Source organism: Macaca thibetana, chromosome 3 (assembly GCF_024542745.1).
Source record: "Macaca thibetana thibetana isolate TM-01 chromosome 3, ASM2454274v1, whole genome shotgun sequence".
In the NCBI taxonomy this organism is placed as follows: Eukaryota; Metazoa; Chordata; class Mammalia; order Primates; family Cercopithecidae; genus Macaca; species Macaca thibetana.
The window spans coordinates 727,329-754,873 of NC_065580.1; the positions used below are offsets into that span (position 1 = coordinate 727,329).

Here is a 27,545-nt window from a genome sequence, read left to right on the forward strand (position 1 = left end):
ACTCCTGGGCTCAAACAATCCTCCTGTGGCCTAAAGTTCTGAGATTACCAGTGTGAGCCACCATGTTTGGCCTTTCTATCATTCTTGCTTTCATTTTATTCATCCCACAAATTTTTGATAAACTGTGCTGTCATTTTTATTTAGTTCAAAATATTTTTAAATTTCTCTTGTGATTTCCTCTTTGATCTATTTAGTTGCGTTGTTTAATCTTCAAGTGTTTGGGGATTTTTCCAGCTTTCCGTTACTGATTTCTGTTTTAATTCTTGTAGCCTGAGAGCAGACATTGTATTATTTCTAATCTTTTAAATGCGTGGAGGTGTGTCTTATGGCTCAGAATGTGTTCTGTCTTGGTGAGTGTTCCGTGTGAGCATGAGGAGAATGTGTATTCTACTGTTGTTGGATGAAGTAGTCTGTAGATGTCCATTATAACCAGTTGACAATGTTGTTGGGTTGAACTGTGTCCTTCCTAATTTTCTACCTGTTGGATCTGACACAGGGTGTTATAGTCTCCAGCTATAATAATTGGCTCCTCTGTTGCTCTTTGCAGTTCTGTCAGTTTTTGCCTCACATAGTTTGATGCTCTGTTGTTGGGTCCACACATTGATGATTGTTACTATCTTTTCTTTATGTAATGCTCTTCTTTATCTCTGATAATTCTTCTTACTGTGAATTCTGCTTTGCCTGAAATTAATACTACTACTCCTGCTTTGTTTTGATTAGAGTAAGCATGGTATATCTTTTTCCATTCATTTCCTTTTTTTTCAAGATATGAAGACTTGCTATGTTGCCCAGGCTGGGCTCTAACTCCTGGACTCCTGGGCTCAATCTGTCCTTCTGCCTCAGTCTCCCAACTGGCTGGGACTGCAGGCACACACCACCAGACCCAGCTAATTTAATTTTAATCTATATGTGTCTTTATTTTTAAAGTGTTTTTTTTTATAGACAGTATATAAATGGGTCATGTTTTTTGATCTTCTCTGACAATCTGTCTTAAAATTGGTGCATATATACCATATTCAAAGTGATTAATGATATAGTTGGATTAATATCCACTAGATTTGTTATTGTCTTCTATTTGTTCCCCTTGTTGTTTGTTCCTGTCTCTGTTTTCCACTCCTTTGTTGTCTTTTGTGGTTTTAACTGAACATTTTATGATGCCATTTTCTTTACTAGCATATCAGTTATACTTTTTTTTTTTAACCTTTCTTAGTAGTTGCTTTAGAGTTGGAGTTTTATTTATAACTAATCCACGTTTGCTTTCAGATGACACTATACCACTTTGCAGGTAGGGTGAGTACCCTATAATAACAAAATAATCCTAATCCTTGCCTCTCATTCCTTGTATCATTGCTGTCATTCATTTTGCTTAGGTATAAGCAGACAAGCATATGTAATTGAATATATTGTTGCTATTATTATTTCGAACAAACTACATCTTAGGTCATTTAAGAATAAAAAAAAAAGTATTTACCTTCACTTACTCCTTCTTTGATGCTTTTCTTTTCTTTGTGTTGATCCAAATATCCTGACACCTATATTCTTTTCCTTCCCTCCAGAGAACTTCTTTTAATGCTTCTTTCAAGGCATGTCTACTGGCAACGAATTCCCTTAATTTTGGTTTGTCAGGGAGTCTTTTATTCTTTATTTCTTTGCAGGGATAATGTTGTGTAGTTTATAATTCTAGTTGGTGAATTTTTTTCTCTCTGTACTTTATTTAATTTATTATTATTTTTTGAGACAGAGTCTTGCTCTGTTGCCTAGGGTGGAACGCAGTAGTGTGATCTCAGCTCACTGCAACCTCCACCTCCTGGGTTCAAATGATTCTCGTGCGTCAGCCTGCCAAGTAGCTGGTATTACAGGCATGTCGCCACCACACCCAATGCTAATTTTTGTACTTTTTAGTGGAGACAGTTTGCCCAGGCTGGTCTCGAATTCTTGATCTCAAGTGATGTACTCGCCTCAGCCTTCCAAACTGCTGGGATTACAGGGGTGAGCCCCCGTGCCCGGCCACTCTCCCAAATTGCTGGGATTACAGGGGTGAGCCCCCATGCCCAGCCACTCTCTGTACTTTAAACATTTCCCTGTACTCTTCTTGGCTCGTGTGGTATCTGAGAAATAGGATATAATTCTTTTTTGTTCCTCAGTAGATAAGGTGTATTTTTCCCTGTCTGGTTTCTTTCAGTACTTTTTCTTTGATTTTCTGTAGGTTTAATATGATATGCCTAGGGGTCATTTTCTTTCTCTTTTTTTTTTTTTGTTTTTTAAGCATTTATTCTATTCAGTATTCTCTGAGCTTCCTGGATAAATTCTCAGTTATTATTGTCTCAAATATTTCTTCTCTTCCTTTCTCCCTTCTGAAATTCCTATTATACATGTTAACACCTTTTACAGTTGTCTCACAGTTCTTGGATATTTCGTTCTATCAAAACAGCCTCATTTTTGAATTCTGTTTGCTAATATCTTATTTGAGAATGTTTGCATTAGGTTTCAGATAAGATTCTATGGTTGTTGGTTGTTCTATAGTTTTGGTTTTGTTATTTTTAGTAGGACCTCTGCCAGTTTTGCTTTCAGTGTGAGTTGCTGTCAGCATTAGAAGGTAACTTTTCCCTTTTCAGTGTTGTGGAACCCTTTAAATCACATCCGATGCTGTGGAACAACATGTCCCCCAGAATTCTGGGATGACTTTTCCCTATTTCTTTTATGTTATTAGTCAGGCCTGATTTTCTATTACTGCCTGAATAAATTTTGGTAATTTACAATTTCTTGCATTAATCTAGTTTTTTAAATGTATTAACAAAATGGCTTGTGATTTTTCATTCATTGTTTATTAATTTTAATGGAATAGAATTTACTCGTTGAGACATACATATGGAAAAGAATGTAAATAATACGTGTACCACTGAATTAATTGTCATAAAATGCAGTCACAGGCCAGGTGCATTGGCTTACGTCTATAATCCCAGCACTTTGAGAGGCCAAGGCGGGTGAATTGCTTGAGTCTAGGAGTTCGCAACCAGCCTGGGCAATGTGGCGAAACCTTGTCTCTACAAAAAATACAGAAATTAGCTGGGCATGGTGGCATGTGCCTGTGGTCCCAGCTACTCAAGAGACTGAGGTGGGAGGATCACTTGAGCCCAGGAGGTTGAGGCTGCAGTGAACTGAGATTACGTCACTGCATTCCAGCCTGGGTGACAGAGTGAGATCCTGTCTTAAAAAAAAATGCAGTCACTACCTAAATCAAAGAATACACCTCCTGAACATGGCCCCTCTCTCCCTGTGTGAAGGTATCAGCCCACCCCAACCCTCAGTCTAATTTTGGGTGTTGTCCAGATGAAGACCAAAGTGTGTGTGGTTTTATACCTGATATGATGTTTATGTTTACTGTGGCTTTTAACACCATTTCTTTTTTGTCTTTTTTTATTGTACGTTTGAGACTGGCTCTGTGGTCACATACAGCATTTGTGAGTGCTTGTGCGTAGGAGTGTGTGTTTTAGAGAGGTGGAGTGCCACCTGATCAATTTACATTTGTTAATTGTGTTACCCCAACTTTTCTATGTATTTACTGATTTTTTGTTGCTTATTCTACAGAGACTTGGGTTAAATTTCTCATTATGCTTGTGGATTTGTCCAAGTATCCTGTTTAGGACTGCTTTTGCATTATATATTTTATGGTCCTGTTATTAGGTGCATATAAGTTTAGAACTGCTATATGTTCTTGATTAATTGACCCTTTTATTTTAATAAAGGGTCTGTCTTTAGTCCACTTTGTCAGGCACTGAGATAACAATGTTGGCTGGGCATGGTGGCTCGCGTCTGTAATCCCAACACTGTGGGAGGCTAAGGTGGGCAGATGGCTTGAGCTCAGGGGTTCAAGACCGGTTTGAGCAACACAGCAAGACCTCATCTCTACAAAAATTACAAATATTTGACAGGTGTGGTGGCATGTGCCTATAATCCCAGCTACATGGGCAGCTGAGGTGGGAGGATCGCTTGAGGCGGAGGTTGCGGTGAGTTGCGATTGTGCCACTGCACTCCAGTCTTGCAACAGAGCAAGACTTGTCTCAAAAACAAACAAAAAACAATGTTTTTCTGTGTGTTTGTCAGGTTCCAGGAAGAGACCAAAACCACGCAGTGATTCGGATAGGGAAAGCTCAGTGTCAGGGATTTTTTTGTTTGTTTTTGAGACAGAGTCTCCCTCCGTTATCCAGGCTGTAGTGCAGTGGAGCGATCTTGGCTCACTGCAGCCTTTGCCTCCCAGCTTCAAGTAATTCTTGTGCGTCAGCCTCCTGAGTAGCTGGGATTACAGGCATGCGCCACCATGCCCGGCTAATTTTTGTATTTTTAGTAGAGACGGAGTTTCACCATGTTGGCCAGGCTGGTCTTGAACTCCTGACCTCAAGTGATCTGCCCGCCTTGGCCTACCAAAGTGCTGGGATTATAGGGGTGAGCCACCGTGCCCGGCTGAGTGTCAGGGATTTTTATAGGGAGTTGGCACGATGGGTTATTGGCTAGTGAGAGTTAAAGAGAACTCTAGAGAATACTGGAGTAGCAGATGAAGAGAACACCTCCAACCCTAGGTGAGCGCCCTCAAGGAAGGAGCCCCCACCCCCAGAGGGAGACCTGGCTTCCTACATGGAAGAAATTGCTACTGGCCTTCGGTGGGACCTGAGGACATCCACTCATGTGGGTGGGTGGCGGGCCGGGGGGATGTGGAGCCATCCCAGGGGAGGTGCTGGGGGAGCTGCTGGAGCCAGAGCTGGAAAGCCTACTCGAGTGCTGCAGGCTCCTGTGTATGGCTCGGATCAGGTGGGGGCTTGTGGGGATAGTTGTCTGGTGTGCTACTTGTGCTGTCAGAGTCCTCTGGAGAAAGAGGGGCCTTACAGAAACCTGGAGAAAGTCCCCTCCTTCCCCAGTGGTTTTCCAGCACCCCATGGTGATGGGACGTTGAACTGGGCACTAAAGCAGGTGGGTAGGTTTGGGCTTCTAGTGACTGAGTGAATGAAATGCATTCAATTATGGACTTTATTCTAAAAATGATTGAGTGTCCACTATGCTAGTTTTAATCAGGTTAGACTTTGCAACTATATATTTTAAGAAGAAACCCTCCCAGCACTTTGGGAGGCTGAGGTGGGTGGATCACGAGGTCAGGAGATGGAGACCATCCTGGCTAATGCAGTGAAACCCCGTCTCTACTAAAAATACAAAAAAGTAGCCGGGCGTGGTGGCAGGCACCTGTAGTCCCAGCTACTCGGGAGGCTGAGGCAGGAGAATGGCGTGAACCCGGGAGGCGGAGCTTGCAGTGAGCCAAGATTGTGCCACTACACTCCAGCCTGGGTGACAGAGCAAGGCTCTGTATCAAAAAAAAAAAAAAAAAAGAAGAAGAAGAAGAAAACAAACTATTGGTCTTAGGAGCTTGTTTTTAGGGCAGTGGTCTGATTTGGGGATGACGAGGAGCACTTGTGCATTTCAGAAAATAAGTGACAATGTAAATGGTTCATTAGACACAAAGATTAAACAAGATGACCAGAATTACCAACTGTAAGAATGTTACATTGTTTTCATAGGATGTAGTAACAACCTCAAAAGTCCAAGCATTTTTCTTTATTAGAAATAATGTTGGCCGGGCACAGTGGCTTATGCCTGTAATCCCAGCACTTTGGGAGGCTGAGGCGGGCGGATCATCTGAGGTCGGGAGTTCAAGACCAGCCTGACCAACCTGGAGAAACCCCGTCTCTACTAAAAATACAAAAATTAGCTGGGTATGGTGGCACATGTCTGTAATCTCAGCTACTTGGGAAGCTGAGGCAGGAGAATCACTTGAACGTGGGAGGCAGAGGTTGCGGTGAGCCGAGATGGAGTCATTGCACTCCAGCCTGGGCAATAAGAGTGAAAATCCGTCTCAAAAAAAAAAAAAAAAAAAAAAAAAAAAAAAAGAAATAATGTTGCCAAGCAAGGCTTATTTGGATATAGAATAGTGTACACTATTCTGAAGATGAAAGGGAAGAGGAACGTTGGTTTCTTGTTAGGAATGCCTTCCATTTCCACTTATACTTAGTTTCAGGCTACTTGAATTGTGTTAGTTACATTGAGAGAAGAGAAGACCTGAGAAATTCAGAACTTACAATGTGGAAAAGGACATGAACAGAACACTGGGGACAGAGTGTTTTGTTTCTCTGTTATTCCTTTTTCTTTTTTCTTTTTTTTTCTTTTTGAGACAGAGTCTCGCTCTGTCGCCCAGGCTGGAGAGCAGTGGCCGGATCTCAGCTCACTGCAAGCTCCGCCTCCCGGGTTCACACCATTCTCCTGGCTCAGCCTCCCGAGTAGCTGGGACTACAGGCGCCGCCACCACAACCGACTAGTTTTTTGTATTTTTTAGTAGAGACGGGGTTTCACCAGGTTAGCCAGGATGGTCTCGACCTCCTGACCTCGTGATCCTCCCGTCTCGGCCTCCCAAAGTGCTGGGATTACAGGCTTGAGCCACCGCGCCAGGCTGTTTCTCCGTTATTTCTTCACCTGCATGCCATCCTCTCTACTAAGCTGATACACAGATGAAAAAAAGAGCTCCTCCCTTTAAGAAGGAAACATCCTAGAAAATAAATAGGTTGGGACTGTGAAATATTGGCTTCTTACTTAAATATGCAAGAAGCAAACTATAGAGAAACCAGTGTCTAAAAAAATCAATCTGACAAATTGATGAAACAAGAAAAATCAATCTAATGGAAGATAAACAATTAAGATTTATGACTGTATTTTAAAATATTATTGATTTAATGTTGCACTAGAGACATTAAAGCAAGTAAACATCTTTAAGAGTCTGGGAACCCCTTGCTCCAATTAATATTTTAGGCAGTGGAGCTTGATTTAAAAGTGCACATTTTCTTAACAACTAATCTAGTTTTCAGGGTTAGTATTCTGTTGACTGGTCTGTTGGGTGCTAAATAAAAATTGGCATCTCGTTGCATTTTCATTGCCTCGTCCCGTATAGCGTCCTGTAAACTGGACATTTTCCGAGGAGAAACAATGTGCATTTGCCAGTGCACTGGTGCATTTAAATGTCAAGTATGTTAAGTTTATCGCTTTCATAAATAGTATCAAGATAGTAATAAATTTATAATTTGAAATAAATTACAAATATAAATAATATGTTTCTTAAGGTTTGTGTTACCTCGTGAATTTTCCCCACTAATCATATTACAAGCAAATTACTTGCCAATATTAATTGTGCCTGTACTTGCAGGCAACTTTAATAGTACAGTAATGTAAGTGCCAACATTAAACCTTGAAGGAAAAGAGTACTCCCTGAAAAAGTGGCCTCACTTTTGTTATCAGGTATTGATAAATGAATACCAGTTAATTTTATTCTGCTTTAATTTTAACAGTCCTTTTTTTAAAACGAATTTGGGGCTGGATGCTTTTTATAGCTTATTTAATGGTATGCTTCTATCATCCATACCCAATGAACTTGGTGTGGGTAATTTAAAACTATTTATATATAAAACCACCCTTTAATAAATACATACAATGTCTTTTTATCTTACTGTTTTTCTCAGAAAATTGATTCTGCCTGTATTTCTTGTGGCTGTGATCACCAACATGTGACCCTAACCTGACATAGACGGAAGGAAAGGTGGCAAAGTTTCGAGTCCTCGTATTTGACACATTTGACAGACGTTAGTGCTGAGGGGACTTGCACATCGTCTGGTCTGTGTGTGCAAGGAGAAACCTGGCCCAGGGAGCTTTTTGTCTAAGCTTTTGTCACTGTCCCTTCCAACTTTAAAATTCCTTCCTTTTGTTCTTTAGTAGGTCTTATTATTTCTCTGGTCTTCATAGTGTGTTCAGTTCTTCAGGTAGCAGAAGAATGAGTACATTTGAAGTATAGTGGAATATCTTTTTAGTGTTGCAGTAGTGTACCAGTAGCAGGAGAAAAATGACCTGGGTTTAAACCCAAACTGCCCTTCCCAGCTGAGTAGTCATGGGCAGTTTGCTTTAGCACTTCTGCCTCAGTTAGCTTATCTATTAAAGGAGAACGATAAAGAGTCATTCTTGTTGCCAGTCTAGACTTAGGTCAGTGTGAGTAGCTATTTACTACCTGGTAAATGAGAACACTTGACCTTCTGTATCCATGGGTTCCACGTTCGGAAATTCAGCCAACCATAGTTTGACAATATTTGGGACAAAAATGGATGGTTGTGCCTGTACTGAATATGAACAGACTTTTCCTTGTCATTATTCCCTAATATAGCATAACAATATAGTATAAACAATATAGTATATAGTATAACAACTATTAGTATCGTATAATAATATAGACAATATAGTATATAGACAATATAGTATAACAATTATTACCATAGCATTTACCTTGTATTAGGTGTTGTAAGTAGTCTAGAGATTATTTAAAGCTTACAGGAGGATGTGGGTAGACTATATGCAAACAGTACACCGGGGACTTGAGCATCTGTGGATTTTAGTATCTGGGGGGTCCTGGAACACATCTCCCACAGATAGTGAGGGTTAACTGTACTTTTAACTTAACATTTTTCTCTAAAGTATTTTTAAATTCATGCTCACTTAAGGAGACAATATTATTTTTGAGTAATTAAAAATTAATTTTAGGCCAGGTATGGTGTCTGTAATCCCAACACTTTGGGAGGCTGAGGCAGGCAGATTGCTTCAACTGAGTTCAAGACCAGACTGGGTAACATGGTGAAACCCCATCTCTACAAAAAAATCAGCTGGGTGTGGTGGTGTGCACCATAGTTCTAGCTACTTGGGAGGGTGAGCTGGGAGGATTGCTTGAGCCTGAGAGGTCAAGGCTGCAGTGAGCCGTGATCTCACTGCTGCACTTCAGCCTGGGTGACAGAGCACGACCCTCTCTCAAAAAAAAAAAATTAATTTTAGATTTTGGAGGGTTCATGGCTTCCTGGGCCCTGTTCCTCTCTGTCTGGACTCTGGCTGCATTGTTGCTGAGCCAAGCAGTTGCTGAGCTGACAGGTGGGCAGAACCTGGACTGTGGACAGAGAGCACTCTCTTCTCCTGGGGGACTCAGGGAATGGGCAGGAGACTCTGAGGCAGCAGGTCTAGAAGAGGCCCAGCAAGGCTGGGAGAGTGAAGGAGCTATGGGGCACCCAGAGTCTCCTGTGTCACTGTGTGGTGGCCTCCACATAGCTGTGCCCTCGCCCCTAGTTCAACACAGGCAGAAACAACCACACCGAGGGTGGCCCAGGCACTTCCAGAGTGATAGTGGTGGGAGAGTAATAAGAGTCTTTGAAGAAGAGTCGACTGTAACCCCAAAAGGACAGTCTAGAGCTAATGTGTCACAGACACACTGCTGTTGATAGTCAAATTCCAGAAAGGTCAATTTGGAGAGATGTCTCAGAACATAGAACATAAGTACTCATGAGGAGAGGTCACGAGGATGGTGACCTCTCCTCATGAGAGGGGGAAAAGGCCTGAGAGACCTAGTATCAAGGAGAAACAGTGATTCAACAGTGATAGGAAAAAATTCCCCAGAGCTAAAGAAAGATATACAGATTCCCTTTTTTCTTTACTAAATTCTGGACTGTCGAAAAAAAATCACAGTTAAATAATTATGGATAAAATTCCTAAATTCCAGGAATAAAGAGAAAATCTTAAAATTTTTCTAGATTCATGCAGGCCAATACAGTGGCTGCTGAACATCTGAAACCTGGTGAGTCTAAGCTGAGTGTGGCCCTCACAGAAAGTGCATGCAGGTTTTGAAGACAGTATGGAAAAGAGAATGTGAACTATGTCACAAGTAATTTTATATGGATTACAAGTTGAAGCATTTTGGATATATTGGGTTAAATAAAATATATTAAGATGAATTTTGCTTAAAAAAATAAGTAAAAACAAGGTCTTGATCCATTGTACTCTTTGATCTCTTTCAATGTGATTACTGGAAAATGTAAAATGACGCATGTGACTTGCATTGACATTACAGGGCGCTGTGGTAGACAGCAGTCTGTCTGCAAAGGGGAAGACCAGGTAGACGTGAGTCTCACTTGCAGTGCTGGACACAGGAAGACAATAGGATTGTAAGAGTTTTAAATCTCGCTGAGGTATCATTTGGAGTGGAGGGTAGATATATTCGTGTCTAGGAGGAATTCGGAGATGAGCTTTTCTGTATTCCTTCTCTGAGGAGACTACTTCGGAGTGCACTGTAATCAAACAAGCATGCACTGGAACCAAGTAGGAGTTGTGGCACAATAAAAAAGGGAAGTCATGGTGAGCCACACACTTTGTAAATACGTGGATTTAAGGAACAGTGATATGCTACCTGTCTAATAGTGATTCTTAAAATAGGCACACTGCCAGGGAAGTGAGGACAGCGTCTGGCAGGGAAAGTACTCAGTGATCTCAGCCGAAGCCGCAGCCTAGGTGGGGCTGGGGAGGACATGAGGAGAAAGTCTCGCCTTGAGGGACAGGGATGCAGGGGAGTGGGAAAGTGAGGTTTTTCTAAAGGCCTCAGGTTATTAGAGGTAGTAGGTACATGTCGTGGTAGTAGAGTGTCTTAGTAGGTCACATAGTTTTTGTCTTTTCTTGTATAATAGAGAAATAGGCTCAGAACTGTGGGTGCTGGAAAGGAAGAGCCTATGTCCTCTTTGCCCACCAGCATGGCACACTGCCCAGTGCGCACGTTTCATTGCCTGGCAGTGCGTGGTGTCCACCGTCAACCCAAGCCTGTGGTCCAGTGCCGTGTGTCCTGACTCCTGTGGGGATTCTGACTCCATTTTACATAAGAGAAACAATTAATGAAACATTTATAGATTATTTCAACTTTGTTTTTAAATGCATCTAGCTGCAAACCATATTTAGATTATAGTTTTGAAAATGTACATTTGGATAATTTGGTCACTTTTTTTCTGTAGCTAAATATTTCTTTATTTGTGTTTCAGATTTCTCTATGAATCATCATCAAGAACTCTGGGAGAACTTTTGAATTCATAACCAAGCCAACATCTCCAGACATGTAAAATAGGGAAAAGGGATTCCAAATGAAATTCCTGTGTATTTTCCTATTGTTTTTAATGTTAATAACCCATATAATAGCAAAAGGGTGGGATTTTTTTTTTGTGGGAGTGTGGGAAGGTGAAGGTTATGGAGTAGAGAACTCAAAACTTCTTCAATTTTTGCTAGTGCCTGCGTAAATAATATATTTAATATAAAGGACTCCAGGTATGAATGATGTGGAAATCCATGATTCGAAGAAAAAACACTTTTCTAGCAAACCTGGTTGTTTTTAAAATGACTTTTATATATGTAATATTGCTTGGAAACTATGAGTAATAAAGCAATGACAACATCCATTTGTTTATTTGAAAGTATTAGGGGCTGGGCGCGGTGGCACACACCTGTAATCCCAGCACTTTGGGAGGCTGAGGCAGGTGGATCACTTGAGGTCAGGAGTTCAAGACCAGCCTAGACAACATGGTGAAACGCCGTCTCTACTGAAAATACAAAATTAGCTAGGTGTGGTGGTGAATGCCTGTAATCCCAGCTACTCAGGAAGGAGAAGTTGCAGTGAGCTGACATCGCGTCACTGCACTCCAGCCTGGGTGACAAAGCAAGACTCTGTCTCAAAAAGAAAAAGAAAAGAAAATATTAAAGCCCACCTTTATGGCCAGGAGTGAGGTGCGGTGTCCCAGGGAGGGACTCCCAGCATGCTCCCTGAGTGGAGAGCACGGGGCAGGGCCCACAGCAGTCTCTGTGTGCAACCTTCATGTTGGCTGTGTGGGGTATTGAGATGGGTCCTGTGGCTGTGAACGTGAGCAGCACAGACACCAAGTAGCTTAGCCTAAAGGCAAACCACGGTTACTCGGGTCTTTTCTTTCTGAGAGCTGTTCTGGTAGCAGTGGTGCTGACAGCCTCCTATGCTGCCCTGACCTCTCGCCCACCGTGTGGATGCCAATTGTTTCATGGCCCCATGCTCCTGGCCCTCAGTCCAAGATTCTGTGTCACGGTTAATCCTGTGGGCCCTCGTGGACCACCTCATAGTTGGTTGGAAATTAGTGCAGCTTAAATTTCATGCTTGTTCTGTCCTCAGCCCCTGAGCAAAAAAGTAAAGAAATGCCAGTGTTTCTGTGCCTGTATTTCTCTAAGACGGTACAAGAAGTGGACGACTTACTGTAGTTATGAGCATTCAGGGTAAGGTTTTGCCAAGGGATCTGAGAAATGGAAGGTGGGGAGTGGAATAATACTACAGCTTAATTCAGATAATTTTGAAAATGACTTTCTAGACATCTTGGCTGACTAAACCATATTCTGAATTAGTGAATGACATTGATAACGGAAATACAGTTCTATCAGTGTTGATAAAGTCATTTATTTGGAAGAATTTGTGCAAATTTAAGACTGGCGATTGAGTATGTGAGGGAGAGATTGCTGGTCTTTCCCCTGTTATTCATTCTCCTCTTTTTCCACAGAAATACTATCTCTGATTTTGTCACTGGGTACATGCCCTTCCAGAATAAAGACCGCATTCACCAGCATTGCTTGCACCTACATGTGGGCATGTGTCCAGGTGCTTCCAATAAGATAATAGTGAAGTTGTCATGGGCACCTTGAAAGTTATCTGTGTATCTTTACCTTTCCTACATTCTGCCTGGAATGGGGTTGTGATGGATGGAGCTGTCACTGCCTTGTTGGACTGTGAGGATCTACGGTTTTGAGCTACATTCTTGAGCCTACATTGTTTAAGCCCCCAGTGTATTTGGGAGAACTAGAGAGCCAGTCTTGACAGTTGAAAGCCATAACTCTCAGCTAGTCTGAGGATGAATCCCTGTGATTGCCACCAGGCACTTGACATTTTAATTAGCACTTCTGCTCTCAGAATTTGCCTGCAGTGTTCCAACACCAGTGTCACTTCTGCACCCAGCTAGAGAGGTAGGGAGACACCATTTTAGAAAATTAAAATAGGGCCGGGGGGCCCCACCCCTGCTGTGGCACTCACTCCTCAGCCAAAGACTGGCAGAATCCTGGCCGCATGGCCGGGAAAGCAAATACCACTTTAAACATTTAAATATTCCCTGCATCAGGAGACATTCTTCACCACTCACCAAGACTCAAGGGGAGAGATCCCAGAACAAAAAAATAAATAGATGTTGGGTGGCCAAAGACAGCAATAATTGTAATTTAAATTATTCTGAAGGCCGGGCACGGTGGCTCAAGCCTGTAAACCCAGCACTTTGGGAGGCCGAGACGGGTGGATCACGAGGTCAGGAGATCGAGACCATCCTGGCTAACACGGTGAAACCCCGTCTCTACTATAAAAATACAAAAAACTAGCCGGGCGAGGTGGTGGGCACCTGTAATCCCAGCTACTCGGGAGGCTGAGGCAGGAGAATGGCGTAAACCCGGGAGGCGGAGCTTGCAGTGAGCTGAGATCCGGCCACTGCACTCCAGCCCAGGCTACAGAGCAAAACTCCGTCTCAAAAAAAAAAAAAAAAAAATTATTCTGATTGTCTAGATCAGTGGTTTTCAGCTTTAATATGCATCACAAACCTCTGAAGTTTGTTACGGCTGCTGGGACCTGGCCCCACAGTGTCACAGTCTTGAGATTCATCCGCACTGTGGTGACTTAGCCATTCACCTAGTGAGGGTCATTTGGCTGTTCACCTGTTGGTGGTGGTTTGGCTATTTACCCTTCACCTATTGATTCCCCTTTGGCTGTTTATCCCTATTGATGGTCGTTTGGCTATTGCAGATAAAGTTTCTGGGAACCTTCGTGTATACAAGTCTGTGTGGGCTTGTTTCACTGGGTCAGTTTCTTGGCGTGGAAGTTCTGGTTAATATGTTAAATCTACATTTAACTTTTTAACAAATGTCACAAACTATTTTCCATAGCTGTAACATTTTATATTCCCATCAGTTCCTCCACATCCTCCCTTACAGTGGTTATTTCAGTGTTTCTATCTTCATTCTGTTGGGTGTGTAGTGGTAACTCATGGTGTCTTTACTTTGCATTGCCTGAGGACTGATGCTGCACACTTCACTCACGTAGCTGCGTTGGCGAAATACCAACTCAAGTCTCTCATCTGTTTTTGTTGTATTATTGCATTGTTTGTCTTGTTGCGTTTTAAGCCTTCTTTAGTTGTTCTGGATACAAGTCTTTTATTAGGGTTAGGTATTATAGTATGTGGTTCCTATTTTTATTTTATTTTATTTTATATTTTATTTTTGAGACTGTGTCTCGCTCTGTCACCCAGGCTGGAGTGCAATGGCGCGATCTTGGCTTACTGCAACTTCTGCCTCCTGGGTTCATTCAGTTCTCCTGCCTCAGCCTCCCGAGTCTCTGGGATTACAGGTGCGTGTCACCACGCCTGGCTAATTTCATTCAGTTCTCCTGCCTCCGCCTCCCAAGTCGCTGGGATTACAGGTGCGTGTCACCACGCCTGGCTAATTTCATTCAGTTCTCCTGCCTCCGCCTCCCGAGTGACTGGGATTACAGGTGCATGTCACCACACCTGGCTAATTTTTTGTGTGTGTGTTTTTAGTAGAGATGGGGTTTCACCACGTTGACCAGGCTGGTCTCAAACTGCTGACCTCAGTGCTGGGATTACAGGGGTGAGCCATTGCACCCAGACCTATTTTGATTTTTTTAAATGGTGTCTTAAATAGGAAATTTTAATTTTGAAGAAGTCCTGTTTATCAATTATACTCTGTAGTTTGTGCTTTTTGTGTTCTATATAGAAAGACATGTAAAAAACCATGTTTATTTGTTGTCCTGTGTGAAATAACATGTTTTATTTTGGCTTGCATAGTTAACTGATGAGAATCTTACAGTCGTTTCTACCTTGGTGTCTCTGACTGCTTTTATTATCTCCTTATCGAAACTAAAAGCTCTGCTCTTATGTTTAGGTCTGTGGTCCATTTTGAATTAATGTTTATGTATGGTATGAGGTAAATATTTCTTTCTTTCTTTATGCCATATGGATATCTAGTAGTCCCTGCACCATTTGAAAGTAATATTTTTATCAAGGAACTCCATGACACATCTCTGGACCTGCCCTTCATCTAGACCAGCAGGGCTCAGCTGGGCATGAGTTTGCCCCCCTTTCTGTCAGTGGCACAGGTGTCTTGGTGGGCCAGGTTTCCACAAAATGCCTCAGGTAGGAGGCACAGGACAGCCCTTGCAACAATGAGTCATTCCAGCCCAGTGGTCAATGGTGTGATGTTGAGAAGCTCTGCTGTGTAAGTTTATGTTTTAGCTGTTATGGTTAGATCTGTAATCCATTTTAAGTGAATCTTGGATGTGGAGTCCAAGCTCAGTTTGTCGTTTTTGTTTTTCCCCACATGATTATCCAGTTGTTCCTTTCTTTCTCCGTGAAATCACCTTGTATCTTCGTCAAGATGCAGTTGGCTGTGCGTGTGTGGGCTCTTTCTGGAGTCTGTTCTGTGCACCGAGCTATGGCCGTCCTCACGCCAATTCCCAGGGTCCTTTTTATTTGAGCTGTACCTGTGTCTTAAAATTGTGAGTTGCAAGTCCCCAATTGGCTGGCTGTTTTTTGGTGTGGTTTTGGCTTTTCTAGCTTCTTTGCCTTTTTGTATACATTGTAGAATCAATTTGTCAATTTCTACAGAAGAAGACATGCAGTACAATTTTGATTGTGATTACACTAAATTTACAGATCAAGTTGGGGATTAACTCGCAAAGAGAGTCCGGCCACTTATGGAAAGAAGGCAAAATAATAAGTTATGATGACAGTGATATTCCTTTATTATTTGTGCAGGCAAGGCGAAGAGCAGTTCCACTCTTCAGTTTGGAGGGAACGCAGGGGTTTTTACAGAAAGGGTTTGGAATGCAGAAGAGGCAGGGGGGACTAAGAGGTGCCAGGTGGACCTTCTTGAATTATTGTCCCATTTGGTGAAGGGGCTGGCGCCGTTGTGGATCCTACTGGGTTATAAATTAATCACAGTCAATCTTGTAGTCGCTCTTCAGCCAGGAGAGGGTTCCGGCCTCGAAGTAATCTTTTGTTGGAGGTGCCTAGTCCCTTCTAGGACCCGCCTCCTGAAGCTTCTAAGCAAATAAATGGCCTAAGAGAGCATGGTGTGTGCTTACCTAGCATCTGGGTAAATAAATGTGCGTACAGCATGGGAGCATAGAATGGAAAAGAAAGAGTGGAGGGCCCGGGGTCGGTGGCTCACGCCGTAATCCCAGCTGCTTGGGAGTCTGAGGCAGGAGAATCACTGGAACCCAGGGACTGAGGGTTGCAGTGAGCAGAGATCGCACCACTGTACTCCAGCCTGGACGACAGAGCGAGACTGTTTCACAAAATAAAAATGAAAGGGAGTGGAGGTTCACAGCACATTCCAAGGCTGTATTTCAAGATGAAAGGTAACACATACGCAGTTTATCTCAGTTGTATCTTGAGACTGGGAAGGGGGAGAGAAAAGGGAAAAGAAAAAACAAGTTTAAAACACGGTTTGAGGCTGGGCTGCTAAGCTGCTCGGACAGAGGGAGACTTGACATTCAACAGTGTTGAGTGGTCTGATCCATGACCATGGTCTAGTTTTTCAGATGTTTAGTTTCTCTCAATATTTTGTCATTTTCATGATATAGGTCTTCCATATGTTTTATTAAATTTATCCCTACGTATTTTGTGTTTTATGGAGCTGATGTAAATGGTAGTATTTTAAAATTTTCAACTTCTAATTGTTCATACTAGAAGTTTCTTTTTGTATGTTGACTTTGTATTCTGCTTTTCCAAGCTCATTTATGACTTGTGGTAGTTTATTTATAGACTCCGTCATATTTCTACTCAGATGATCAGGTTATCTAAAAATAAATGCCATTTACATCTTCCTTTCCAGTCTGGATGCTTTTATTGCTTTTCTTTTTGGTGCCGGCGAGAACCTCCAGTAAAACGTAGACTGAAAGTGGTGTGAGCAGGCACTCTTGCCTTGTTCTGGTCTCCATAGCAAAGCATTCAGTCTTCCACAACTCAATGAACTGTAGGTTGTTTATAGACACATTTTATCAGGATGACCAAGTGCCTTTTCCATTCCTCAGAAAAAAATTTCTGAGAATTTTTTTTTCCGTGAGTTGGTGTTAAAATTTTGTCAAATTGTTTCTATGGTTTTTTGTTTTTTTTTTTTTTTTTTTTTGAGATGGAGTCCCGCACTGTTGCCCGGGCTGGAGTACAATGGTGTGATCTCGGCTCACTGCAACCTCCGCCTCCTGGGTTCAAGCAATTCTCCTGCTTCAGCCTCCTGAGTAGCTGGGATTACAGGTGCCCGCCACCATGCCTGGCTAATTTTTTTGTATTTTTAGTAGAGATGGGGTTTCACTATTTTGGCCAGGCTGGTCTCGAACTCCTGACTTCACGATTCGCCCACCTCGGCCTCCCAAGGTGCTGGGATTACAGGAATGAGCCACCGCGCCTGGCCTGCATCTATTAACTAATTCATCTACCTTCAAAATATATTGTATCCCTTTATGAGTTGCACACAAACTTAGCAGGTTACCTCCATTTCTCCTTCTGTTCACTGTGCTATCATTGTCATAAATTTTACATCTACATATGTTATTCCCAAAATTCATTGTCATTATTTTTGTTTTAAACTGTTATTTAACTTTTTAAAAGATTTAAACATGAGAGAAAATTGTCTTTTAAGTTTATCCACATATTCACTATTTCTGGCAATGTTCTTTCCTTTGTACAGTTTCAGATTTCCATATGGTATCATTTTCTTTCTTCTAAAGAGCTTTCTTTAATAATCTCTTGTCGCATATATCTGCTCGTTATGAGTTTTCTCAGTTTTTGATTATCTGGAAGAGTATTTTGCCTTCATTTTTGAAGGTTTAAAAAATTTTTTTAGAGACAGTGTCTTGCTCTGTCACCCAGGCGCAATCGTGGCTCACTGCAGCCTTGACCTCCTGGGCTCAAGTAGTCCTCCTGCCTCAGCCTCCCAAGCAGCTGGAACTACTGGCATGTACCACCACATCTGGCTTTTTTTTGTTTTTTCTTTTTTTTTGTAAAGCCAGGGGTTTTGGCCGGGCATGGTGGCTCATGCCTGTAATCCCAGCACTTCGGGAGGCCGAGGCAGGTGGATTACCTGAGGTCAGGAGTTCAAGACCAGCCTGGTCAACATGGTGAAACCCCGTCTCTGCTAAAATACAAAAATTAGCTGGGCGTGGTGGCGGGCACCTGTAATCCCAGCTACTCAGGAGGCTGAGGCAGGAGAATCGCTTGAACCCAGGAGGCGGAGGTTGCAGTGAGCCGAGACTGCCCTGTTGCGCTCCAGCCTGAGTGACAAGAGCGAAACTTTGTCTCAAAAAAAAGGACGGGTTTGCCATCTTGCCTAGGTTGGTTTCTGAGGTATTTTTGCTAGAAAGAGAATCCTGGGTTGATATTTTTCTCCCAGGAGTTTAAGCATGTTTTACTGTTGCTTGTTTGATTACTGATGAGCATCCTACTGCCAGTCCCACCTTCGTGTCTCTGGCTGCCTTCATGATCTCTTTATCACTTTTTGTTTGTTCGTTTGTTTCATTTTTTTTTTTTTTTTTTTTTTTTTTGAGATGGAGTTTTGCTCTGTCATCCCAGGCTGGAGTGCTGTGGTGTGATCTTGACTCACTGCAACCTCTGCCTTCCGGGTTCAAGAGATTCTTCTGCCTCAGCCTCCTGAGTAGTTGGAATTACAGGCGTGTACCACCAAGCCCAGCTAATTTTTGTATTTTTAGTAGAGATGGGGTTTCACCATATTGTCCAGGCTGGTCTTGAACTCCTGACCTCAAGTGATCCACCTGCCTCGGTCTCCCAAAGTGCTGACATTATAGGCGTGAGCTAACGCTCCCGGCCTATCACTGGTTTTTAGCAATTTGATTATGATGTATTTGGGTGTGGTTCTCCTCATGTTTCTTCTGCTTAGGTTTCATTAGAATTCTTGAATGTGTTGGGTTTTAGTTATTAAATTTGAAAAATCTACAACCATTCTTTCTTCAACAACCTTTCTCTTACCTTCCCCCTTTCCTAGCTCCAATTACACGTGTGTTATCCTGCTTGGTATTTTCCGTGGCTTCTTTGTGCTCTTTTTTTTCTTTCCAGTTTTTTTCCTCTTTGTGTATTTTTCATTCCCAGGAGCTACTTTTGAGTCATTTTAATAGCACCTCATTAAGTTCATTTTTTTCCTCTACCTTTTAAAACCATATATTACATATTTATAATAGCTGTTTTAATGTCCTTGTCTATTCATTCAATCATTTCTGGTCTGTATCTTTTCTGGTTTCTCCTAGCTATTGGTTACTGTGTGTGTGTGTGTGTGTGTGTGTGTGTGTGTGTGTGTGTGTGTGTTTCTAGTAATTTTTGAATTAGTAGACATTTTTGAATAGGTTTTTGAATAGTTGATGGACAGCATACATTTTATATCATTTGCTGGCTTTTGTTGTATACCTTTAAACAGTGTTAGAGTTTGTTCTGGCGTATGGTTAAGTTACCTGGAATCAGTTGGATCCTTCTGAGGATTACTTTTAAGCTTTGTTAGTGTCGGTGTAGAGCAACCTTTACTCTAAGACTAGCTTATTCCTACTACTAAAGCAATACCTTCTGGGTACTAAAGAAATACCCTTCTTGGTACTAAGGACTGGCCAACTCTCCCATACATTGCAAGGTCCTTCTAGTCTTGCTAGTGAGTATGTAAACTGTTCTTAGCCCTGTATGGTCTCCAGGAACTTTTCTGTCTACACCAGCCTGGAGATTCTTTCCCTAGTCTTGAGTTCTTTCTCTCCTGTTTGCACAGTTCATAACTCAGCCAAAGACTCAAGTGAACCCCTCTGCAGACCTTTAAATGGTTCTCTTCTTAGCTGTCTTTCTTGGGTATCCTACCCTGTAGATTTTAGCTTTCTTGACCTTCCCAAACTCCATTCTGTCTCTCTCTTAACATAATGAGGCCACCAGACTCTGTGTTTCTCCTCCCTGCCTAGAAACTGCTTCCAGAGAGTACCTGATGTGGCTGTAGGACCTACCTCATTTGTTTCATCCCCTCAGGAACCTGAGTCCTGCTGCCTGTTATCCAATGTCAGAAAACTCATTTGTGTGGTTTATTGTTTGGTAAAGCTGGAGGGTAAATTCAGTCCCTTGCTACTTCACCATGATGTGAAGAGGAAAAATCTTGAAAGTAGATAATTCTAGTAATTTTTTATTAGAACATTATGAATGTTACATTGTTGAACAGCTCTGGGCTTTGTTTTGGGAGGTCGTTACATATGAATCAATTTGGTTCATTTGAGGCCCTTTTTTCATATTAATAAAAAGTATTGATTTTTAAAATGTGGTAGAATATATATAACAATTTACTATTTTACACTTTCAGCTCAGTGGCATTAAGTACATTCACATTATTGTACCACCACCACCACCATCCATCTCCAGAACTTTTTCGTCTTCAGAACTTTTTCGTCTTCTGAAACGGAAACTGTCGCCCTAAACGCTAGCTCCCATCCTCCCTCCCCCAGCCCCTGGCAGCCACCATTCTACTTTCTGTCTTCATGAATTTGACTACCCCAGGCACCTTGTATAAGGGGAATCATAAAATATCTGTTCTTTTGTGGCTGGCTTATTTCTCTCAGTGTAACATCCTCAAGGTTCATCTACTGTAGCATGTGTCAGCATTTCCTTTTTAGGGCTGAATAATATTTCATTGTATGGCTAATCCACATTTTGTTAATCCAGTCATCCATCCATGGACACTTGATTTGTTTCCACCCCCTGGCTATTGTGAATAATGTGGCAGTGAACGTGGGTGGACAGATGTCTCTTTGAGGTGTGCTTTAAATTTGGGGGGGCATGTATCCAGAGGTAGAATTACTGGATCATATGGTATTTCTATTTTTAATTTTTCAAGGATCTGCCATACTCTTCCACAGTGGCTGTACCATTTTACATTCCCACTAGCAGTGCGCAAGGGTTTAAAGTTCTCCATATTCTTGCTAACACTTGTTATCTTGGGGATTTTGTTTTATGTTTTTGATAACAGTTATCCCAGTGTTTGTGAAGTGGTATTGAGGCCTATTTTTAAACATAATCGTCAGGTCTAGAGCAGCTGTTATTCCACCAGAAGTTCAGCTCTACTACTGAGGTGAGAGCCCTCTGTGATCCTGGCTGAATGACCTGCGGAATGACTAAGGACATTACTCTGGCTGATTAGAGTCTCTCACGTTTCTGTGAATTCTTTATTTTTATTTTTTGAGTTGGACTCTCGCTCTGTCACCCAGGCTGGAGTGCAGTGATGCGATGTCGGCTCACCACAACCCCCACCCACTGAGTTCGAGCAATTTTCCTGCCTCAGCCTCCCGAGTAGCTGGGATTACAGGCGTGTGCCACTACGCCCTGCTAATTTTTTGTATTTTTGGTAGAGACAGGGTTTCACCATGTTGGCCAGGCTGGTCTTGAACTCCTGACCTCTGGTGATCCACCTGCCTTGGCGTCCCAAAGTGCTGGGATTACAGCCACGAGCCACTGCATATTTCTGTGAGTTCTCAGAACTGTTTGTCTTACAACTTCCTGATAGTTTTGTTTTATTTTTCTAAAATCTAGCTTTTACACAATAATGGCCTCTTACCCCTTTTCAGATTCTTCAGCCCTTTTTCTCCCCAGCTTTCTCCTTTCTGGGACTCTGCCCTGCAGCTCCAGCTACCTCAGCATCCCACAAATTTGGGTCGCCATCTCCTCAAGTTAATGAGACCTCTAGGCTTTGTTTGTGGTCCCTCTCGCTGTGTTCATGGCCCACAAATGCCTCTGGTTGAAAGCCAGGGTGACCACAGGGCTCACAATCTTGCATGCTTGCACCCAGTGTCTGAAAGCAGCTATTTAATTGTTTTGTGCATTTTTCTTTTTTCTTTCTTTTTTGAGTTGGAGTCTTGCTTTGTCACCCAGGCTGGAGGGCAGTGGCATAATCTCATCTCACTGCCACCTCCACCTCCTGGGTTCAAGCAATTCTCCTGCCCTAGCCTCCCGAGCAGCTGGGATTATAGGCGCCCGCCACCACGCCCGTCTAATTTTTGTATTTTTAGTAGAGACGGGATTTCACCATATTGGCCAGGCTGGTCTCAAACTCCTGATCTTGTGATCCGCCCACCTCGGCCTCCCAAAGTGCTGGGATTACAGGCATGAGCCACTGCGCCAGGCCCTGTTTGTTCATTTTTCTAGTTGGTTACAGTGGTAAGTTAAATACTATCCTTGTTACTCCATCTTGAACAGAAGTGGAAGTTGCTTTTCTCTTAGTTTATCTTTCTTGGATGCATCTCTTTTTCCTTCTTGATTTACTCCATTGTTTTGGTGGCGCACATGGTCCAGTTGCTTCCTGAGAAATGGGTTGTATGGAAAGTTAATTTTGGGAAATCTTTAATATGAAAAAATGCTATTGTTATACTTGCTTGCTAGTTTATCTGGGTATAGAATTCTAGGTTGGAAATAATTTTTCCTCTTACTTATGATGACATTGTTTTATTATCTGTTATCTTTCAACAGCTGAGAAGTTTAATGCCATTTTGATCTTTAATCTTTTCCCCACCTCTTTATCTGGAACTTTCAGAATCTTTTTCTTGTACCCACTGATGTGAATTTCCCTGGGAGGTGCCCTGAGGTGATTCTGTTTTTCAACATTGTGCACTTTGTGTTACTCATTGCCCTTTGTCACATCTTTGCATTCTAGGAAATTTTAAAAAATTACTTCTCTGATTTCCTTACCACTATCTTGCTTTCTATTTTTTCTCTCCATCTGGAACTTCTCTTGTAGTCTTATTGCTTCCATGTTCTCTTTTCCCAGCTTGTATTATCTGATCTCTCTGTTTCATATTAGAGGCGTTCCTTGAATATCTGGTCATCTTTGCTCATTTTTAAGATCAGGGCACTAAAAAGCAGAATGAAACTCTTGACCATGTCAACTATATGGTCATAATAGGGTAGCCTGGTTAGATCTTTTAATCAGAAAATGCTTCATTTTGGTAGTTTTAGGTCTTTTCTCTCGGGCTAGCCAGATTGTTTTTGTTCCAATCTCCTCCCTGACGAAGTGTCGGCCTAGCAGCCAGTATTCTGGCTGCCAGAGTGAGGGGAAAGAGGTACGGGCTGTTCTTATTCAACATTGTCAATGTTTACTAACCCCCTGTTTTCAGTATGGTGCTGCACCCTCAGTTCAGAGAGCCTCTATCTCATACGCCCTGGAAAATAAATCTCTGGTTGCCTACCAGAGAGGGCATGGGGATCTGAGGCTCTGTTTACATCTTTACTTTCTCTTAATTTTATTATGGTGGAACATTTATCAGCTTCATGACAGATTTATTTTTACCCTCATCCACTGTCCCATCCCTGGCTGATTTTGAAGCAAGTCTCAGATATCAAATAAAAACACAGCCACAGTACTGTTATTACATCTAAAAACAGTTATGTAAATAAGATGTTAACTGTGTTAATAAGCAATTATGATAAAAATTGTGTAATATCATCCCATATCTCAAATTCGTCAATAGATATCTGTTTTTACAGTTTACTAGCTTGAATGAGATCCAAATAAGGTTTATATACTGTCTTATGTTTCTTGTGGATTCCACTCCGTCGTTCTAAAACATTGCTGGTACTTATTTTGTACACTTTTGTGTTTGTCCTGTGGGCTTGCAGCGATGCTGGTTGCATCCTTGCAGCATCATTTAACACATTACTCTGTCTCTGTTTTTCCTGAGGGTTGTTGTTAAATCTTTATCGTAGTTTGTAGTTCTCGATTTGATTAAATTCAGGTTGGTTTTGTTTGACAGGGTTCCTCATCGGGAATATTGGCTCCTCCCTTAGGATGTGCCTGCCATCCAATAGCCTCTCTTTTTGTGATGTTATTAGCTATCGATGATAATTACCTAGATCTATTAATTCATAAAGGTTTGCAAAAAGTCATACTCTGAGTATTATATTTCTCTGTTATCAGCTGGAATATTTGGTTTGATTGCTCCTTTGTATAGATTGTATAGGAAACAAGGGGAATTATTTACCAGTATTCAAAAATAGTGAGCATCTTCAAAAAGCTACGAATGAGAATTGTTAAAATTAGTGTCATTTGATGAGTTTCAGTCCATCGTAGTTATTGTCCTTATTGGAGCCCGTATTTTCTGGCCAGTGAGAGCTCATTCAGTTTGGGCTGTAGGCCTGATAATATGACCCAAGCAGTTTTTGGAAGCCTCCCTGCTTCCTGGTGTGTTGAGTAGCCCCAGGCTCCTCTTGTACATTTCGTGCGCTAGGCCTAGAATCAACTGTTTCTCCGAGGACTTATGGTTTGTTTGAGTGGAAAATGGCAGTTGGAGACCATGATCTGACCTCTAGGAGTGTTATTGCTAACAGGTTGGTCGCTGACCATTGTTTCTAGGCCTTTTCAGTAATCAGAGCTAGAAGATTATATAAGTGTACTTTAAAAAAGTATACATATATACAATTATACATATAATTGTATACATAGAATTATTTTTATGATAATTATAGTATATGAAAATTTTTTAGGATAAACGTGAGTTTATAAACTGATCATTCCAGTTCAAATTTAGGACTTGAGAATTTTAACTTAACTTCATTGGTCTTAGCTGTTTGTATCCTTTTAACTGAGCCAAAAGTCTGAGTTCTCAGTGACACCCAAGTGATTACTCATTCGATTCAGCAATACACTCACTGTAGTCTAAGAGTAACATTGCAGACACTGCCACCATCAATGTGATTCTTGAAACAGTTTAAGATTTTGTTGCAGTTCTTTTGGCCTTAGGGGTGTATCCCCTGAGGGAGTGCAAACACAGCTCTTCTGTATGGCTGTTCTGCCCCCAGCTGGATACATAAGCAGATATATTTGTTTAGTTTTACCACCAATTTGTAGGCATTGTTTTAAAAATGGCTATATTTTTATATTTACATAGTACCAAACATCAAGTTTTAATAAAGGTATATTCAAATAATACATATTTCTGAATTTCCAAAATAGGTAATGTTTTTTAAAAATGTATGGTCTATTCTTCTATTAAAAAATAAGCAGGCTGGCCAGGTGCAGTGGCTCATGCGTGTAATCCCAGCACTATGGGAGGCCAAGGCGGGTGGATCACCTGAGGTCAGGAATTCAAGACCAGCCTGGCCAACATGGTGAAACCCCATCTCTACTAAAAATACGAAATTAGCCAGGCATGGTGGTACATGCCTGTAATCCCAGCTACTCTGGAGGCTGAGGCAGGAGAATCACTTAGAACCTGGGAGGCGGAGGTTGCAGTGAGCTGAGATTGTGCCACTGTACTCTAGCCAGGCACAGTGGCTCACAGCTATAATCCTGCACTTTGGGAGACCGAGGTGAGTGGATCGCTTAAGCCAGGAGTTCAAGACCAGCCTGGGCAGCGTGGCAAAACCCATCTCTACAAAAAAATACAAAAATGCAAAAATTAGCCAGGTGTGGTGGTACGCACCTATAATCGCAGCTACTTCGGAGGCTGAGGTGGGAGGATCAGTTGGTCCCGGGAGGTCGAGGCTGCAGCGAACCATGATGGTGCCACTGTATTCCAGCCTGGGCGACAGAGTGAGGCCTATTATACTAACATCCTTTCTTAGACAAATGGAAACATAACATACATTTTATTTTACCTTTTTAGTTTTTAGCTTAATATATTCTGGAAACCTCTTCAACCTGTAATATAACATGGAGCTCTCATTTCTTCACAGCAGCCTGGTGCTCCCTTTTGTGCATGAAGTAATTAATCTAACCAGTGCCTTGCAGCGACTTTGGGTGTTTTCACTTTTGCTTTTGCCATAGTACCACAGTGAACAGCCTTGTGCGTATTTCTTCTCAGGCCTTCACTGGTATATAATTGGGATAGAGTCATGAAAGAGATTGCTAGAGGAAAGGGAGTGGATTTGTGATTTTTTTGCCTAATTGCCTAGTTCCTGTCTCTAGAGGTTGCACTATTTTGCCTGTCATCAGCCATGCATGAGAAGCCTGTTTCCCTCAGCTTGGCCAACGGAGTATGTCATTGAGATTTTGGATTTTTGCCAATCTGATAGGTGAGAAATGGTATCTCAGTGTAGTTTTAATTTGCATTTCATTATGAGTGAGTCAAACTGCTTCTTCAACAGACTCTCAGTGATTGTCCCTTATTTACCACTGTTCTCAGCATAGCTGGTGCTGCTCCCTTCTGTCACCGGGTCCTGGGGACAGGTGGATGTGTTTTTCCCTGTGGGATTGCTCCCCCTCTCAGGGTCTGGCTTTCCTTGAGTATGCAGAGACAGAGGCTGCTCTTTCTCATTTCCCCTTTTATAATATGGGTACTAGTATCTTTTCTCCCACTTTGTTCTTGTGGGTCTATGCCTTTTTAAAAAAGCATTTCGTGTGTTACTGGGTTTTGCAGGTAGCAGAGGTAAATGCTTATGTTCAATCTACCCATCTTTAATAAGAATCCAAAAGGAACTTCTGTGCTGAAAGCCACCACAAATGTCATCTATTTTCATGATTCAGGGGGAAAAAACCCACTTCCAGGTCCTCCACAGCACACTTTAGAACTTGGAATAACTGTTGTGGTGGGCACTGCTGTTTGAAAGGGGCACTGCTTTTATTTTTTTCCTCTGCTTCAAGTTGTGAATCAATTTTACTTGAATCAATTGTGGCAGTCAACACAAATCAATTCCAGAGCACGTGGCTTCAGCATGAGCAAAGTTCCTGGTTTGTGTGGATTCTTCCACTTGGGACTGGGATGAGTACATTTTGGGGGTGCTTCAGGGTGTTTTTTGTGCTGGGAGACATCAACTTCATGTTGCCCTGGACTTTCCCAGGCAGTAGCCTCCCGTGCAGGCCCCCATAGCCTAGTGCGTTGTCACGTCCCAGGTGAGCCTCATCCTTTGGGAGTCACTGCAGTGTTGCCCTTTCCTTGAGTCAGAAAAGTAACATGAAGAAGTTTTAAAATCTCACCATATCCATTTTTCTTTATTTTCCTATTTGAGATGTGTGCTTTGTAGAGATAAATTACCTTAATCATAATGGCAATATTTTAACTTAGCCTCATTGATCTTATGTGTGTATATCCTTTTGAGATTATGTAACATGGCATAGTGATATTTTTATGCTACCTTATCTGATATCGTCACATGTACCCTTCACTTTTTTTGAATCAGTAACATCTCAGTAATGTATTCCGCCCAAGTTTTTTTCCCTGAAGAGACCATTTTTCCACAGGGAAACTAGCCTTCAAGAATGGATTTAGCTAATTCCATAGTGTCCCACATGAGGATGAAGCTTAAAGTGTTTTAGTCAACGTATTCTATACTGGTGTATCATGGGATTTATTTTCTAACGAAAAGTATTCTCATGGACTCTGATTTTAAGGGGCTTATGTCCGTGTATGCTGTAGGAGATGCTTAGTAAATGAGTGGGTTGTCAGGAAAGCCCCAGGTTCAGTCTTTCTCTCGGAACCTTTTAGCTGACAATCAGCATCCCTAATTCGGTTCTGTGCTCCGCTGTTGTTAGGAGTAGGTGTGGTTTTGCTGCCGCCTTTGAAATGAGATTGACCTACTATGACAGAAAGCCTG

General features: G+C 41.9%; 2 protein-coding genes across 2 annotated transcripts in view; one reads left to right on the forward strand and one right to left on the reverse strand.

The window, feature by feature from the left end:
* The window catches only part of NCAPG2 (non-SMC condensin II complex subunit G2), a 72,881-nt gene extending 61,555 nt beyond the window's left edge, over nucleotides 1–11,326 (forward strand). Inside the window, exon 28 of the mRNA XM_050785705.1 lies at nucleotides 10,920–11,326. Coding sequence (XP_050641662.1) covers nucleotides 10,920–10,971 — 52 coding nt within the window. The 3' untranslated portion in view covers nucleotides 10,972–11,326. The remainder of the gene's footprint in view (nucleotides 1–10,919) is intronic.
* DYNC2I1 (dynein 2 intermediate chain 1) overlaps nucleotides 1–27,545 on the reverse strand; it is an 850,736-nt gene that overhangs the window by 318,630 nt on the left and 504,561 nt on the right.